The sequence below is a fragment of the Urtica dioica genome, chromosome 5, assembly GCF_054948205.1.
Source record: "Urtica dioica subsp. dioica isolate 48M chromosome 5, U.dioica_male_clone48M_v1_H2, whole genome shotgun sequence".
Taxonomy (NCBI): Eukaryota; Viridiplantae; Streptophyta; class Magnoliopsida; order Rosales; family Urticaceae; genus Urtica; species Urtica dioica.
In genome coordinates this window covers 6,041,566-6,055,789 of record NC_142760.1, presented here as the reverse complement: position 1 = coordinate 6,055,789, position 14,224 = coordinate 6,041,566, and the positions used below count along the sequence as shown (strand labels likewise).

The 14,224-nt window shown below is 36.0% G+C and overlaps 1 protein-coding gene across 1 annotated transcript; it reads right to left on the bottom strand.

The window, feature by feature from the left end:
• Positions 1-8,273: 8,273 nt before the first annotated feature.
• LOC149395009 (MLP-like protein 328) lies at positions 8,274-10,749 on the bottom strand. The gene is made up of 2 exons (XM_089615756.1): positions 10,484-10,749; positions 8,274-8,718 (listed from the first exon to the last, which is right to left on the bottom strand). The coding sequence occupies exons 1-2, from the start codon at positions 10,674-10,676 to the stop codon at positions 8,447-8,449; spliced, it is 465 nt and encodes a 154-aa protein (XP_089471882.1). The 5' UTR covers positions 10,677-10,749; the 3' UTR covers positions 8,274-8,446.
• Positions 10,750-14,224: the final 3,475 nt, after the last annotated feature.

Below are 14,224 nucleotides of genomic sequence, written 5' to 3'. Positions count from 1 at the left end.
ACATACGGGCCCGACCTTTGGGGGGACATTTTTGAAACTGTTTCTAGGTCCGAGAGTATGTTTGTTATTATTTTTAACTAAACAAGCTGTGCCACGTATTTTGAAGCTAAAGTACTATATGTATATATGTCGTGTCTAAAAGTTCAAACATTTTATGCGTGTTTTTTTTTAAATGGTTTTGAGTTAGTAAACGTCGCAGCTCGTCGTAGTGGGTCATGGCACGACTCGGGCCCGTTGCTTCCAATAATATTCTGCGACGACGAGGAGCGTCGAGAGGGACTATTCTACCTCAATAATTTGTTTCAGGTTTGGGGCAGCTCTTTCCCCGGTCCGGAGCTATGAGATTCGTGCTTGGGCCTCGTGAATTTTGGTCGGAATCCTCCCGAACTTAGTTGTACTCCAATTCCGTAGATCAGCCCCACACTTCTCCAAGCATTTATTATAAGATGTTGTAAACCCATCGTGGTGCAAGAGTCCCATACCGCCTTCACAACCTCAATACTCTCCCCATCCTTAAACCACCACAGCTTGATTCGGAATGGTCAAGGCCTGCCTGCGCTGTGAGCTCGATGATCAGACCCTAAAACTCCCCGAGTACCACCTCGAACTAAGTGAAAAGAACGACGGACTCTTGACGACCCACCGACTTTGTCTCCCAACTCGATAATCTCATTGAAATCACCCACACAACATTATGGGAGATTACTAAGAGAAAAGAGACGTCAAAGAAGCTCCCACTAGTATCATCGTTCTTTGGTGCGTGGATGACCATAGAAGCTCGTGAAATGCCAATGACGACAAGCTTTTCACATCGACGAGCCAATCTTCTTTCCATATTAACACTAGCCCACCACTTCTGCCTCTACCGTTTGTGGGAGTAGGATTCATCCTAACTCCTTTAATTGCACCTTTTCGGCCTCAGCCCGACGAACTGGGCCCGACCAGGAGAATCAGCATGATCCTTGGGCCCAACTTTTTCAACTCTTTCTTTACATGCCCAGCTCGCTCGGTCTCTTCTGCCTCAGCACGAAGAACGAGTCACGTCACTTCGCCTAGTCAGCCTGGAGGAAGCGGTCTTCGCGCTATTTCGCCAACTCAAACTCGTCCATTTCGCACAGAACACTACAAGAGATTCCAGGCCGACCACGTGTCTTCCAGATCGACAGTGGAGAAATAGTGGCCTCAGCTATAAATAGACAGTGATGGGGACTTTCTACGCGCGCGATTTATCATTCTTGAACCTCCCGAATCCTTTTCTTTATTTTTAGTCTTGGTTGAGCTCGTATTCATTATGTTTGAGCTCGACTATTTTCCTGTACTCGGTCTGATAAATTTGCAATAAAATATTTATTACGTTCAATTTATTTTCAGCTTATTTCAATTCTATTCACGACGAATTCTAAGATCCACAATATACAAATTAAAAAGCGATATTCTATTTATAATCTATAGTTCGTGATTGTTGAGGAACCGATTCTTGCATCAACACTGTCCACCAGAAAACAGTGAGGGAAGCCCACCGAACCACCAACTTCGCGTGCTTTTCTTCCATATAGATGGGTTTTGCACACAAAAACCAATCCCGGAAAAAGTTGTTCAAGCATCTTCCGAAGCTTAAGGAATGACTCGGGGCTCCCCAAACCACGAACATTCCAAACGATGCAATTCATCTCTGCATCATCCATAATCTTTCTTTGTTTTTCTTCTTACTCACTATACTCCGAACTGACCTCCTTTCTTTTAGGCACTCCAGACGGACTCTAAATCAATGACGGCTTCGCCTCCGCCGTGCGTGCCCTCCTTTTGCAGGTCGTCTTTCTCGCTTGTGCGCCCCCTTGAGAAGAGCCAATCGCAAAGGGCTAAGGTATTTGAAAGTCGCTGGTGTTTCGCGCTGCAATAAAACCCCCATTCGTGGATCCATGAAGGTTGGGAGAATTTGGAGACGCAGATAGGTGTTCGAAACCTAGATGGGGGTCGGGTCATGCCGAATTTTTTGTAAAACCATCTCCAATCAAAATCGGGTCGTGGGCTGGGTTCTAGATAGGTTTTTGGGTCGAAGGAGATCTGATTTAAATTGTGAGATTTTTAAAATATGAGAAACCCCAAAAGTCGTCAAGGAATTCGAAACCTCCCCCACAATCCGTGCTTTCCCCCGAGAATCAGTGGGAATTGATTGCTGATGAGAGGAAATCTCAGGCAAGATGGCTGAGGATGGTGAGCGGAGATCACGGTTTTCAGCAACCAGCGCAGTGAATTCCGACGTAGCATTACGAACCTCCACCGACGATGGAGAGAAAGAACGGGATGACACCAGCAGAGACCGATGAGGGGGTGAGGCTGTGCCAGGGGGTTCTGCCGGAGCTGAGAGCATCGCAGTTTCAGAGGGTGTCGATGGTGATGCCATGTGCGGACTTGTGTGCCTAGGCTCCACGCAGAGAGGTGATGATGGCCTAAGTGTAGGGGGTTTTGTAGTCTCATTCATAGTTAGGTCATCGATTACAACCGGATTTTTCTTAACGGGCTATTTAACATATAAACATAGTCCTACTAGGACTCGAAATTACTGAAATAAAATAACCCTAACTACTCATATAATTAAATTACATTCGTAATAATAAAAATACAAATTTAAAAATACTAATGGCAATATTTAAAACCGTAATTCATAATTTAAAATCCCTATGAACACAATAATGCCTTTTACAAGTCACTCTTCACTAATGTATAACGTTACTCTAGGGTCAACGGCAAGATATGATATAAAAGTAGGATCAAAAGTTAGCGAATCCAATCTCATCAAATACAATTACAAAAATGAGATTTTATAACAGTACAAAACTGTTGTAAAATGATTCTACAATAGTTATGTACCATTGTAGAAGCCAGTGTTACCGTTGTAGAATAATGGCGATTTTAGAGCGGTACGCATACCATCGTAGAAGTTTCTACAACGATACACATCACATTATAACAAATTCCAAAAAAATTGAGATATCTCGTTGTGACGACGTATATTTTTCGCTTTAGCGAGATCTTCTATAGCTATTATCTGTACCATTGTAGAAGGTCTCGCCGCAGCGAGAATTGTATGTCACTGCGGTGATCAGACCATGGGAAAGTATTTTCTCGTTGCGCATACTAATTAATCTTGCTGCGGCGAGATTTTACACATTGGTACGAATACCATTATGTAAAGTTATAGAGTTTTTTTTTTTTTTAAATCTTACTGCAACGAGAATTTCTGTCACCGCGGCAAGATCAGACAGAGCTCTATGGTTTGATCTCGCCACAGCGAGTTGGAATTTTTTTACTGCGGCGAGCTAGAATTCTTGCTGCAGCAAGGTCTTAGCTTCTATAACAATACGAGCAACCGTTGTAGAAACTAGTATTTAGTTTTAAAAAAGTTCGTCCTCGCATTTTGAGTTTTCCAATTCATAGTACCGTTGTAGAAAGATCTCGCCACGGAGACATTGTTTTCTCACCGCGGCGAGATCGTCTCAAGTGTACAATGGCACAATCTACCGTTGTAAAAAAATCTCACCATGGCGGGAGCAAGGTTTGAAATCTCGCGGGAACCGGTCGGGAACCGACCGAAAACCGGAAAATGAAGAGGTCCCGGTAAGATTTGTTACAAAACCGGAGTTTTCCGGGAAACCCGGGGTAAACCGGTCCGGTTCCCAGTTCCGACGACTTCCGACCACTTTCCGACGTCCGCGCGTTAAATTTCTCCTGTTTTCCGCCGAGAATCGAACAAAATACCAAACTTCAATTTTGTTTTACAGGTTATCAATGGTGGTCTGGAGTTCTTATATTTTTTTTTTGAAGAAGATACAGAAAAAGGAAAGAGAAAGACTTGAGCTCACAATTTATATAAGTAAACGTATTATTGTTTTCCACCCAAATCTCATTTATTGTGTGAGGACTAAAAAAATTAAGATAACATTTATTGGTATTCACTCCACTGCCAGCAATAATCAACGCTTCCATCCACAAACGTGACTAACACCACCCTTTTTTTTAATAGTTGTTTATGTGTTATTCAAAATTTCAAATTAAGTCATTATTATACAATGTTTCACTATGCAAATATTAGATGGATGGCCACAATTTGTACTACTACTATTATTATTATCATTATTATTATATAGGTTAGTATTCTTTTTTTTCTTTAATTTATAAATTCTTAAATTTATTATTTAATTAATTAACAATGTAATATAAAAAATCACATCATATGTGATCATTTAATCTTTTAATTTTAAAAGATGATAAAAATATGTGCAAGTATAATATATTAGATATTAATAATATTTAGTTTATCATAATATTATTATTGAGATATATATGTAATATATATATATATATATATATATATTATATTATAATTTATTTTATAAATATCTGCTCACTGGATATCTCGGTAAACCAAAGGTAATTCCCAGTAACCCAACAAAATCTGAGTCTCAGTACGGTACCGGTAACGGTATTTGAATTCTTGACGGGAAGTACACGTCACCCCATCGAGATTATTCAACGGTACACCTCGTAGAAACATCTTGGCGCAGCGGGAAGTACACGTCACTACGGTGAGATCGTACAACGGTTAGGTCCCATTTTTTACAAAGGGCCAATTGTACGTAAGAAGCTGAACTTTTTACAACACTTATTTGTACCGTTGTAAAAAGGTGGAATTTTTACAACACTTATTTGTACCGTTGTAAAAAGGTGGACTTTTTACACTTATTTGTACCGTTGTAAAAACTCCGTTGTATGATCCACAGTTTGTAGTATTGAAAAGTCCTCGTATGATTTCTCACTCCGCTCATCACTCCCTCATCGTTCAAGACTACAAGAAGTGTCCCCAAGTACAAAACTGCTCCTACATCATCCCCCCAAACTTCAACTATAAGATGTTGTCCACTATACTTAACAAAAAAAGTCTTAACTTAATGCAAACATACCAACATGCCCAAAAGTAAAATGAAAAGTAAAACAAACAGTTGAAATGATATTATGAAACCTAAAAAAAAGCAACAAGTACGTCTCAATAGAAACCGAGGACGCGTCCTATAGATGATATTACTATAGATGTAATTGAAAGTGTATGCAGGTTCTCATGCGAAGCTCGAAGAAGAAAGGCAAATCAACTCCGATCGCGCCTAGAACGCAACCACAATCTCACCCACCTCCTCCTCCGACTGTCCCACTCACTCAAGATGTTGCTAATCCAATTACGACGTTGTTGGATATTGTGGCAAACACTACAGACGATCATTTATACACTATGGACACCGATCCTGTAGTATTTGGCACTCCTGCGGATTTAATGGTTTTAAAAGAAGATATTGAACAGTTCTTAGCATCCGAGGAGATTGGAGCCACAACTATTATGATATACATGAGGTATGTATACTTAAAAAACTATTTATTTTAATTACGAAAAATCGTATATAACTTGTTCATTGATTAGGGACTTGTACGCGAATAATCGACAAACCGAATATCGATTTGTGAACCCGGTGGAAGTTGCAATCGATGTTAGACCTAAGAGCTTCGATGATCGAGTGAATCATATTGCATCTCGGTTGGATGCTTTGAGAGGAACACAAATGTTGCTTATGCCATGGAACTATTCGTAAGTTCGTTAATGAGTTATTATATTTTTTTTTCAAATTGTTTATAAGTTAAGATTTTTTTTTATTTAGGAGGCATTGGATACTTTTGGTCATGGACGGAGATGGTCATGTGTACCATTTTGATCCTCTTCATCATGCTATTCCGAGTGATCTCAAATCCGTCCTCTCAACGTAAGTAGTAACTTTTTTATCGTATATGACATTTTTCAACTACAATTCTATTGTGCATTTAGACTTATTAGAATTATCTTATGTAGAGCGTTTGGAAGATATTTTAACGTGCCGTTGAAGGTCGCTTGGCATAAGGAAAAGGTACTATAAAACATACATAATTTTAATATAAACATGTTCATAAAAATGATGTATTTTACCATAGGGCCCGAAACAACCTTCAAGTACGGAGTGCGGATATTTTGTCTTACTAATGATGAGAGATTTTTTTAGAGGGAGATCATTCCGTGATACCCTCGCACAAGTAAGTATCTAATTAATAGAGTTTCTTAATATGTTATGTATGTTTATTCATATGCTTATTTATTTTGATTTCAGTTGCGATCGTCGCAAACTTACAGTGATACCGACATGGACGAACTTCGACAAGATTATGCTAGAATTATTGTGGATGGTATGTTGATGTCTTTATATTGAACTATGATGCGTTAAGTTACTAGAATTAGTCTAAATGTCTTTATATTGATCTAGAATTATTGTGAAAATGGTATTAACTGCTATTTTGTTATGTTAAAAAACTTGATTATGAAATTTAGCAAGAGAAATTTGAGCTGCTATATGTTTTTCTGCTTGGTTTGAGTATTGTTTCGTATGTTTTGTTGCAGGAAAATTGGGTAAACGTACTTTTTAAATATTCAAAAAAAAAAAAAATTCTGGAGTCGCTCAAAAATTGAGCGACTCTAAAAACCTGGAGGTGAGCGACGCCAGGTCTTTAGAGTCGCTCAATTTTTGAGCGACTCCAGGCTGGCGTCGCTCAAAAATTGAGCGACGCCAGCCTGGAGTCGCTCAAAAATTGAGCGACGCCAGCCTGGAGTCGCTCAATTTTTGAGCGACTCTAAAGACCTGGCGTCGCTCAATTTCTGAGCGACTCCAGGCTGGCGTCGCTCAATTTTTGAGCGACGCCAGCTTGAAGTCGCTCAAAAATTGAGCGACGCCAGGTTATTAAGCGACACAGAAAAAAAGAGCGACGCCCAATTAAAAAAACCCGCCAATCCAACGTGGCGCTTACGTGGAGCGTCGCTCGATCATAAGCGACGCCAAACTTTTGGGCGTCACTAACATATGCGTCGCTCAAAAAGCGACGCCCAAAATATAGCGCGTCGCTTTTTGAGCGACTCTAAAAGGGTATTTTGTAGTAGTGACGACTATCATGAGTAATTTTGAATTAAGTAACTATCATGAGTAATTTTTCAAAACAAACACACTCAATTAAACACCGACATGGTCTCAAATGAACTTAAACAAAAAAAAAAACAAAAGACTAGTTGATAGATTTAACAAAATTCCGAGAATACCCAAGAGTCGCTAAGCAACAGGGTTCTTCGTGGGGATTTTTTCAATATGGCTTACGTTTTTTTTTTCTTATATCGAGAGGTAATATATCATTCGGCTTTTTCTGAGATAATTGCGAGTAAATATAGAACGGATCGGCTTTTTTGCTTTAATCAATCAAGAGTGGCCTACTTTCTCCCTCCAAAACTCATGTCAATTTAAAATTTTGCCTCGAGAAGCAATAAAGCGGGTTTAGTGTTCGTGAGCAACGTTCATTTAAAGGCGAACTCCTAAGTGACTTCTCTAACCATCGAAATGCACATGCACATGCAAAACGGGCAAAATCAAACGAAAAAGAATCAACCAAGTTACATATTCAATCATCAATATTAAGCGTAAATTTTGAAAAAGTTGACCTACCCTAAGACCGTTTCAAAATATTAATGTGCAATTAAACAAACCACCACTAACAACACGAGCACACATTAAAAATTATGAAATATGAAAACAAAACTAACTAGATAAATTCCACACAAAGTGTCATCCTAGAGTCCATTATTATTGCGACTTGAAAGGAACACTTTCTTCTTTGTGGTAGATATACTGAGCAAATTCTCGCAACTTTGCAAACTCTAGTACTCATCCTAGATATCCGACATGGAAGAATAGAACTCTTCAATATGCATGCTATTTTCTCGAAGAATAGATATATCTATTATGGGATATCGATTATCGAAGTTAGATTAGGTATGTAGTCCTTCCAAATGATCGCAAACATATTCTTCTGTTTCATGCTTTGCAAATTAGAAGCCTGCCGAATAAGGTTGTTAATGATCCAAGTAATTATATTTTTAGGTATATCCTTAAATTTCTAAATTTTAATCATAAATAACATCACTAAATTAAAGGTTTGACAAATGCTCTTGAAAGTATTCATTTTTTATTAAAAAAGCATTACCGTCACGTAGCTCAGATACGAGTTATTCTATGCACTCAGCCGTACTGAAGAAAATCAATTTTTTCACCGTTCGCAGCAACATAATACAAATACCCAGTGATGGAAAATAGCCACAGCAAAAGAAAAATGCGTTACAAAAATACAAAAAAAAAAAATTAACCAAACAAAGTATGACGATATTATTAGATTCACAACTGGATCGACAAAAGATAAAATTAAAGCTGCAAGGAAAACATAGACATATGGGACTGTAATCAGGTACGACATATTTTTGTATGAGAGAGAGAGAGAGAGTACAAACGTTACAATGGGCTCTTTGTTCAGGTTAATTTGACAAGGGAAATTCTAATTAGAGGTCTTGTAGAAGGTGTGCCTCAATATCCTTGGTGATATTAGCCAGTAAGTTGAGGTACTTGGTTGGATCTGGGACACTCTGATTCAGCTTCTCATATTCGATGCTCAGTTTGACCAAGTTAACTCCCTTATCATTAACAACCACATGATAGACAATTGTAAAGCTTTTGAACTCTTCGAACATGTCTCCTCCGATTCCAATGTGAGTAAACTTCTTATTGTCGTCGTCGACATCAACCTTCTCCTTGAACTCCCCAGATTTCCCATCTAAGATATTCAACAAGTCGATGGATATTTCATTAGGCCTTAGTCATAAACTAGAATTTATATTCAATATTCATAACAAAAATTAACAATAATATAATTCGTGTAGGCATAAATTAAGCTATGCTTGTTTCGTCTTATAAACGGAGAAGGAAAAAATTTACCGAGGATACTAAATACACACATAACTTTAAAATTCTTGAAAAAAATTCTTAAACTTATACAATTGTAAAGTTTCTAATAATACCATTGTTGATTATTTGTTTAACTAACCATGGACCTAAAAAAATTTCCTACGAAGTTTTGAAACTAACTATCGAAATATAGGCAGTAATTTTATAAGAACAAATCTTAAATAATTTAATACATGTCTAAATCATACAAAATTAATGAGAAAATAAATCATAAAATAGTTTTGGCATAAAATATCTTACCAATCTAAATATAAACCTATTTTAATTCTACTTTTACACACCACTGAAATCGCAAAAATTCTAATTTAATATGGTAATAAATATATAAAACATAATATATTTATATTGTATAAACAACGCAAATGAAACATATTGGTTGCTGTTCAATATTTTTAGCAGTTACAATATCCATAACTAAATCACCTCATCAACTTTGATATAAATACATCCAATTTTTGAAAGAAAAAAAAATAGTTTAACCATATTTATTTTAATCGTTTTCATGATAGAAAAAAAAACGAGTAGTGTGATATAAGTTATATAGTGGAAATGGGTTGGGTCTGGGGATGGGATCCGAAAAAACCAAACCCTATACGGCTATACCCTATAGAAAACATAAAAACTAGTGTATCTATTTAGTTTTAAGGGACAATTAGGTCACTAACCCAATAGCTCATATTCATTTTAAAAAATAGTTAAAGTTTTATTTTATTAACAAATAGCTCATCGGGCTGAAGTAGATTAAATTAACTGTTTTAGTTAATTTAATTTATTTCAGATTGGCCGAAATAAATTAAATTAATTATTTTAGTTATTTAATTTATTTCGGACTGATTGAGCTATTTTCTTAGTAAAATAAAATTTTGGATGGAATCTTAAAATAAATTAAGGGATTGACTAGTTGCAGCAAATTCTTATAACTTTAAACGGGTTTGGGCATGGATAAATCCTAGCGGGTCGTCCAATGTATAGCCATTGGTCTTTTTATCCATGACATATATATATATATATATATATATATATATATTTTTTTGTGAATAAAAAAATATATTAAAGAGAAAATACTTGGAACGAAGAAATTAGAGTACCAAAATTTTCGTTAAAAAAAAAACTATCAAACTGACCGATAGTAAAATAAATTAAAAAATCAATTTCAATGTTAAACTAACAAAAATTACACGAAGAATATTTCTATGTGCGTTATGTTAATTAATTTATTTTATTTCGGGTTGATGAGCTATTTTTATTTTATAAAATGGAAATTGAGCTAAAATATTAAAAAGTGCGAAAGTTCCAGCAAATTCCTATAGATACATTAATATGGTTTTATTACTATGGCAATTTTTTAAGAGTATGGTATCTATAGGGCATCTGCCATACAATACTCATAATCTTATAATTTTTAATTGTTATTACTTATACTCTATCCTAACATACGGATAAAATTTCCATCCACTAAAATCACGTTCAAGTAAATTTTGACATTTCTCTGTAGTTGAGGCTATATTAGTGTCATGTCCGATCGTTTTCTCAATATAATGATTAATTGTAAGTAAAGTAATGAAAGTGATTACCGAGAGAGTATATCCAGGTCCTTATGGAGCCATGACCGTAAGTGTCAAAGTCCTCGTCTAAAGACACGCCTTTTACACGCTCCCCGGCGATGTCTGGAACTTGAAACGTAGCTCTCTTCTTATAGTTATAGAACTTCTCTGCTTCTACCTTAATTTCTACTTCGGTCTCTATTTTGCCCTTTAGATCCGCCATCTATATCAACTCTAATTCTACAAGGAAAAACAATATTTTATTTATTTGTGCACAAACCTCGATCTCGCCAAATACAAACTTTGTGTGTAATTATGTATGGGACTTGTAACGAGTGGTTTTTATAGGTGCGGATTTCGAAAACAAGTTTTTTATTTTTTTATTTTTTTTAATAATAAGAAATAAACGTGACAGGTTCTCCATTAATTAAGTTTCTGATATTATTTTATAGAATTATTTTGTATGAAGAAGTCAATTAAAAATAAATATTTGGCAAAACAGTCAAGATTTCATAAATTAGTGCATTTTAGTCACTAATAATGTAAAAATATTAATATACCATTAATGTTTGAGTGGACCCGATTTTTCAGGTTTTTAAAATAATTGATCTAAATATCAAAAAATTTAATTCACTACTTTTTAATGCACTTTATATATATATATATATATATATATATATATATATATATATATATATATATACCAAATACTTTCAAAAACTAATTACATCGTCAAAACTAGTCAACAAATTAAAAAAAAAAAAATTAATCATGCCTTCAATTTTGTTAATTCAGTTTCAAAACACACAAATAACTTACATGATTTCAGTCAAGGGACATGATTTCCAAAATTTTAATCGTGCCTTCAACAAATTTAATCCACTTTTCTACTGTTTGAAGTCTACTCGTATGCAACGAGAAGACAACGAATTGTCAAAAAATTTAATCGACTCGTCTATGAAAAAGAAGAAGAAGAAGAAGACACTAATGATGGTGGTGATAACGATCGATGCCGACTTTTGATCCCCGACCTTCGATCTCCGACGGCGATCTAAAGACCACCAACTCCACTTACCGTCAAGCCCTAGCTCTAGGAATCCCTCTCTCCAACCTCAATTCTCTTCCAAACTTCGACATCGCCATCGACGGCATCGGCGATTCCAAGTTTCGGCGACCACATCAGAGATCGACAATGACAACAAATCATAGGCTCCGAATCGAACGCCACGAACTTGAAACACTCCGCCGGAAAAACCTCTTCCGATCCGGCGAAAGCCACCGCTCCAGCCGAAAGTCCAAACAATCCTTGCCTCCTTTTGTAACTTCGTTTAGGGTTTTGACGGCAGAGCTTTGCGACGTCGGAGAGCTTGACCTTGGCGGTAAATTGAAGCATCGGAAGCGAAGAAGAATCGTGTTCGTCTGCGAAGTCCTCTCTGAGAGAAAGGCAAGTGTGGTTTTCCTCTGTGCCTAGCGATGTGAGGGTATTTTTGGAGTTTTTAAAATTTTGTGCTATTTTACCTCTGCCTTGAAAAGGAGAGTTATCTGCCAAAGCCAAAATTAAACATGGCTATGGCTAGATAGCCGCATCGCCCTATTTTATATATCATTTCCTTGGTTATTTTTTTTTTCTTTTTTATACTGACAGCACTTGACAAGGAAGAAAGTTGAATTCCATTAACTGCAATGTTGTCTATCTTGGTTTATGATTTTAGCCACTTAGTCTCTCTGAAATTAAGTGACATTTTGAATTAGATTAATTCCGGGAACGATTGAAAATTTAATACTGTGATTCGTTCTTCTGTTGTTAAATTCACACAAAGCTGCATAAATGTTCTTCGAGACTATAGTGTTGTTGAAGAAGGCACAAGTAGACCCATGTACTAGATGACTGGTCATCATAAACTTAATCTCTTACGCGGTAAAAAAAATCATATCGTTCTCAGTTCTTTAATACGGTCTTATTTACTTGTATACACGATATTTAACGATAGCGATATGTCTTCTGTCCTAGTCTGATTCGCTCGGGATTTGTTCTGTTTACTATTCGTTTTGTCCGCGGAAAATTTTGCACCATCATCGTCTATAAACCCTAATTAATGGATTTCTCAACAACGGTCGATCGACCTCCTTAATTAGTTTTGGTCTTTCTCTCGAGATCTATTACAAGAATGAACTATTTTCGCTATGCGGATTGAGTAAACATTTCTGCAAGGATGGGTTTTTGAAAAACATTATGTTTGCCGCATATTATTATTTATTATTTTATATTTCTATCAAACCATTGCACAATGGTGTTTGGAGATATTTAGGTGTGGGTTTTTATTGAATGCCAAAAACCTCTGCACAAGGTATGCCGTGTTTAAGTTTGTAACATGTCTCAGAAAAAAAGTTTTAATGATCGAGCATAGAGATGCTCAGCTATTTGAAACGCATCCCATGGGATCATATATTAAGCATTTTATGTTGAACGGAAGAGATTAGTCATTGAGTTTCTTAGGGTTGGATAGAAAAGTGTTTGGATGAACAACTCTCATTAATCTTTTTTTGATCGTCGTCGAGTAATTATCATATCAGTTCCAACTTTATGACAATTATCTACGGAAGATTAGCTAAATACTTAATAGCTAATCACTTAACCTCGTATACATGTAAGTACCAAAACTAGCGCCTAATTAATGGGCACAATTCAGTTATATTTCATGGAAGCTGATAGTTGTTTCTTTTAATTATTATAATTAAAAAAAAAATTATTAGCTGTTGCATCTCTGTCTTATAAATAATAAAAGATGATGATTGCAAATATCGTACTAGATTATTGACCTTATATATTATATTTAAAACGATTTAAATAGTTGTCAAGACTCTTAAAGATTTGCAGTAATATAGAAATAGATGTATATATATCTGATGTAAACATTAGAATGTGCTATGCGTGTTACTTTAAACTGTTATTTGTACTTTCTCGACAAACAATGACATACATTTAATATTTTGTATCACCGGATCATTTATCTACGAGATTTCATTTATCTCTTTTGATCTGAATCTCATTTATAAGTAATTGTTTATAGTTTTCAATCGTGTATCTCAATGATTAAGGATCGAATGTCCCACGGGAATGGAAATCTCTTCAAGATTTGTATGTTGAAATTTCTGATGGAATGGAACCATGGTTTCTGCAATTATATTTGTATGAAACGTACGTTTTGTATTTTTTTAAGAAATTTTGAGTTTATTATAAAGTTTTTTTTTTCGTAATTTATGTTTTGTTGAAAAAAAACAAGAAAACAGATGTGTGGGTGTGATGAGGTTTAGAGAGAAGAGCAATGAAATAGTGTTTGGATAGATCTCAACGTAATGAACGAAATACAGAGTTTGAGATATTTATACTAGAGAGAAAGAAGAGAGTGCCACGCAGGACAAGACTAGACATAAAGGAAAGGAAAAGTAATACACTATGAAAGCAGTAAAATGCCACATCAGCTAGGGGTCTCAATAGCCCCCCTCAAACTAAAGTCAGAGTGAGACGTGACTTTGAGTTTGGAATGGAGAGCTGGGAATGCCGAACTAGATATCGCCTTGGCCGTGAGCACATCGGCTATTTGATCACAAGCAGGAACATGCTTTACCTGAATTAACCCTTGAGCAATCTTCTCACGAACGAAATACAAGTCCATCTCCACATGTTTAGTTCAAGCATGAAGAACCGGATTGACAGAGAGAATAACTGCACTTTGATTGTCACACCAAATATCCGGAACCCGAGACTGA

Bases quoted from the DNA above. Each gene is read 5' to 3' on its own strand.
- LOC149395009 (XM_089615756.1), bottom strand. From the start codon at position 10,676: ATGGCGGATCTAAAGGGCAAAATAGAGACCGAAGTAGAAATTAAGGTA. The intron at 8,719-10,483 runs GTAATCACTTTC...TGAATATCTTAG, and splicing joins GACCTGGATATACTCTCTCG to ATGGGAAATCTGGGGAGTTC.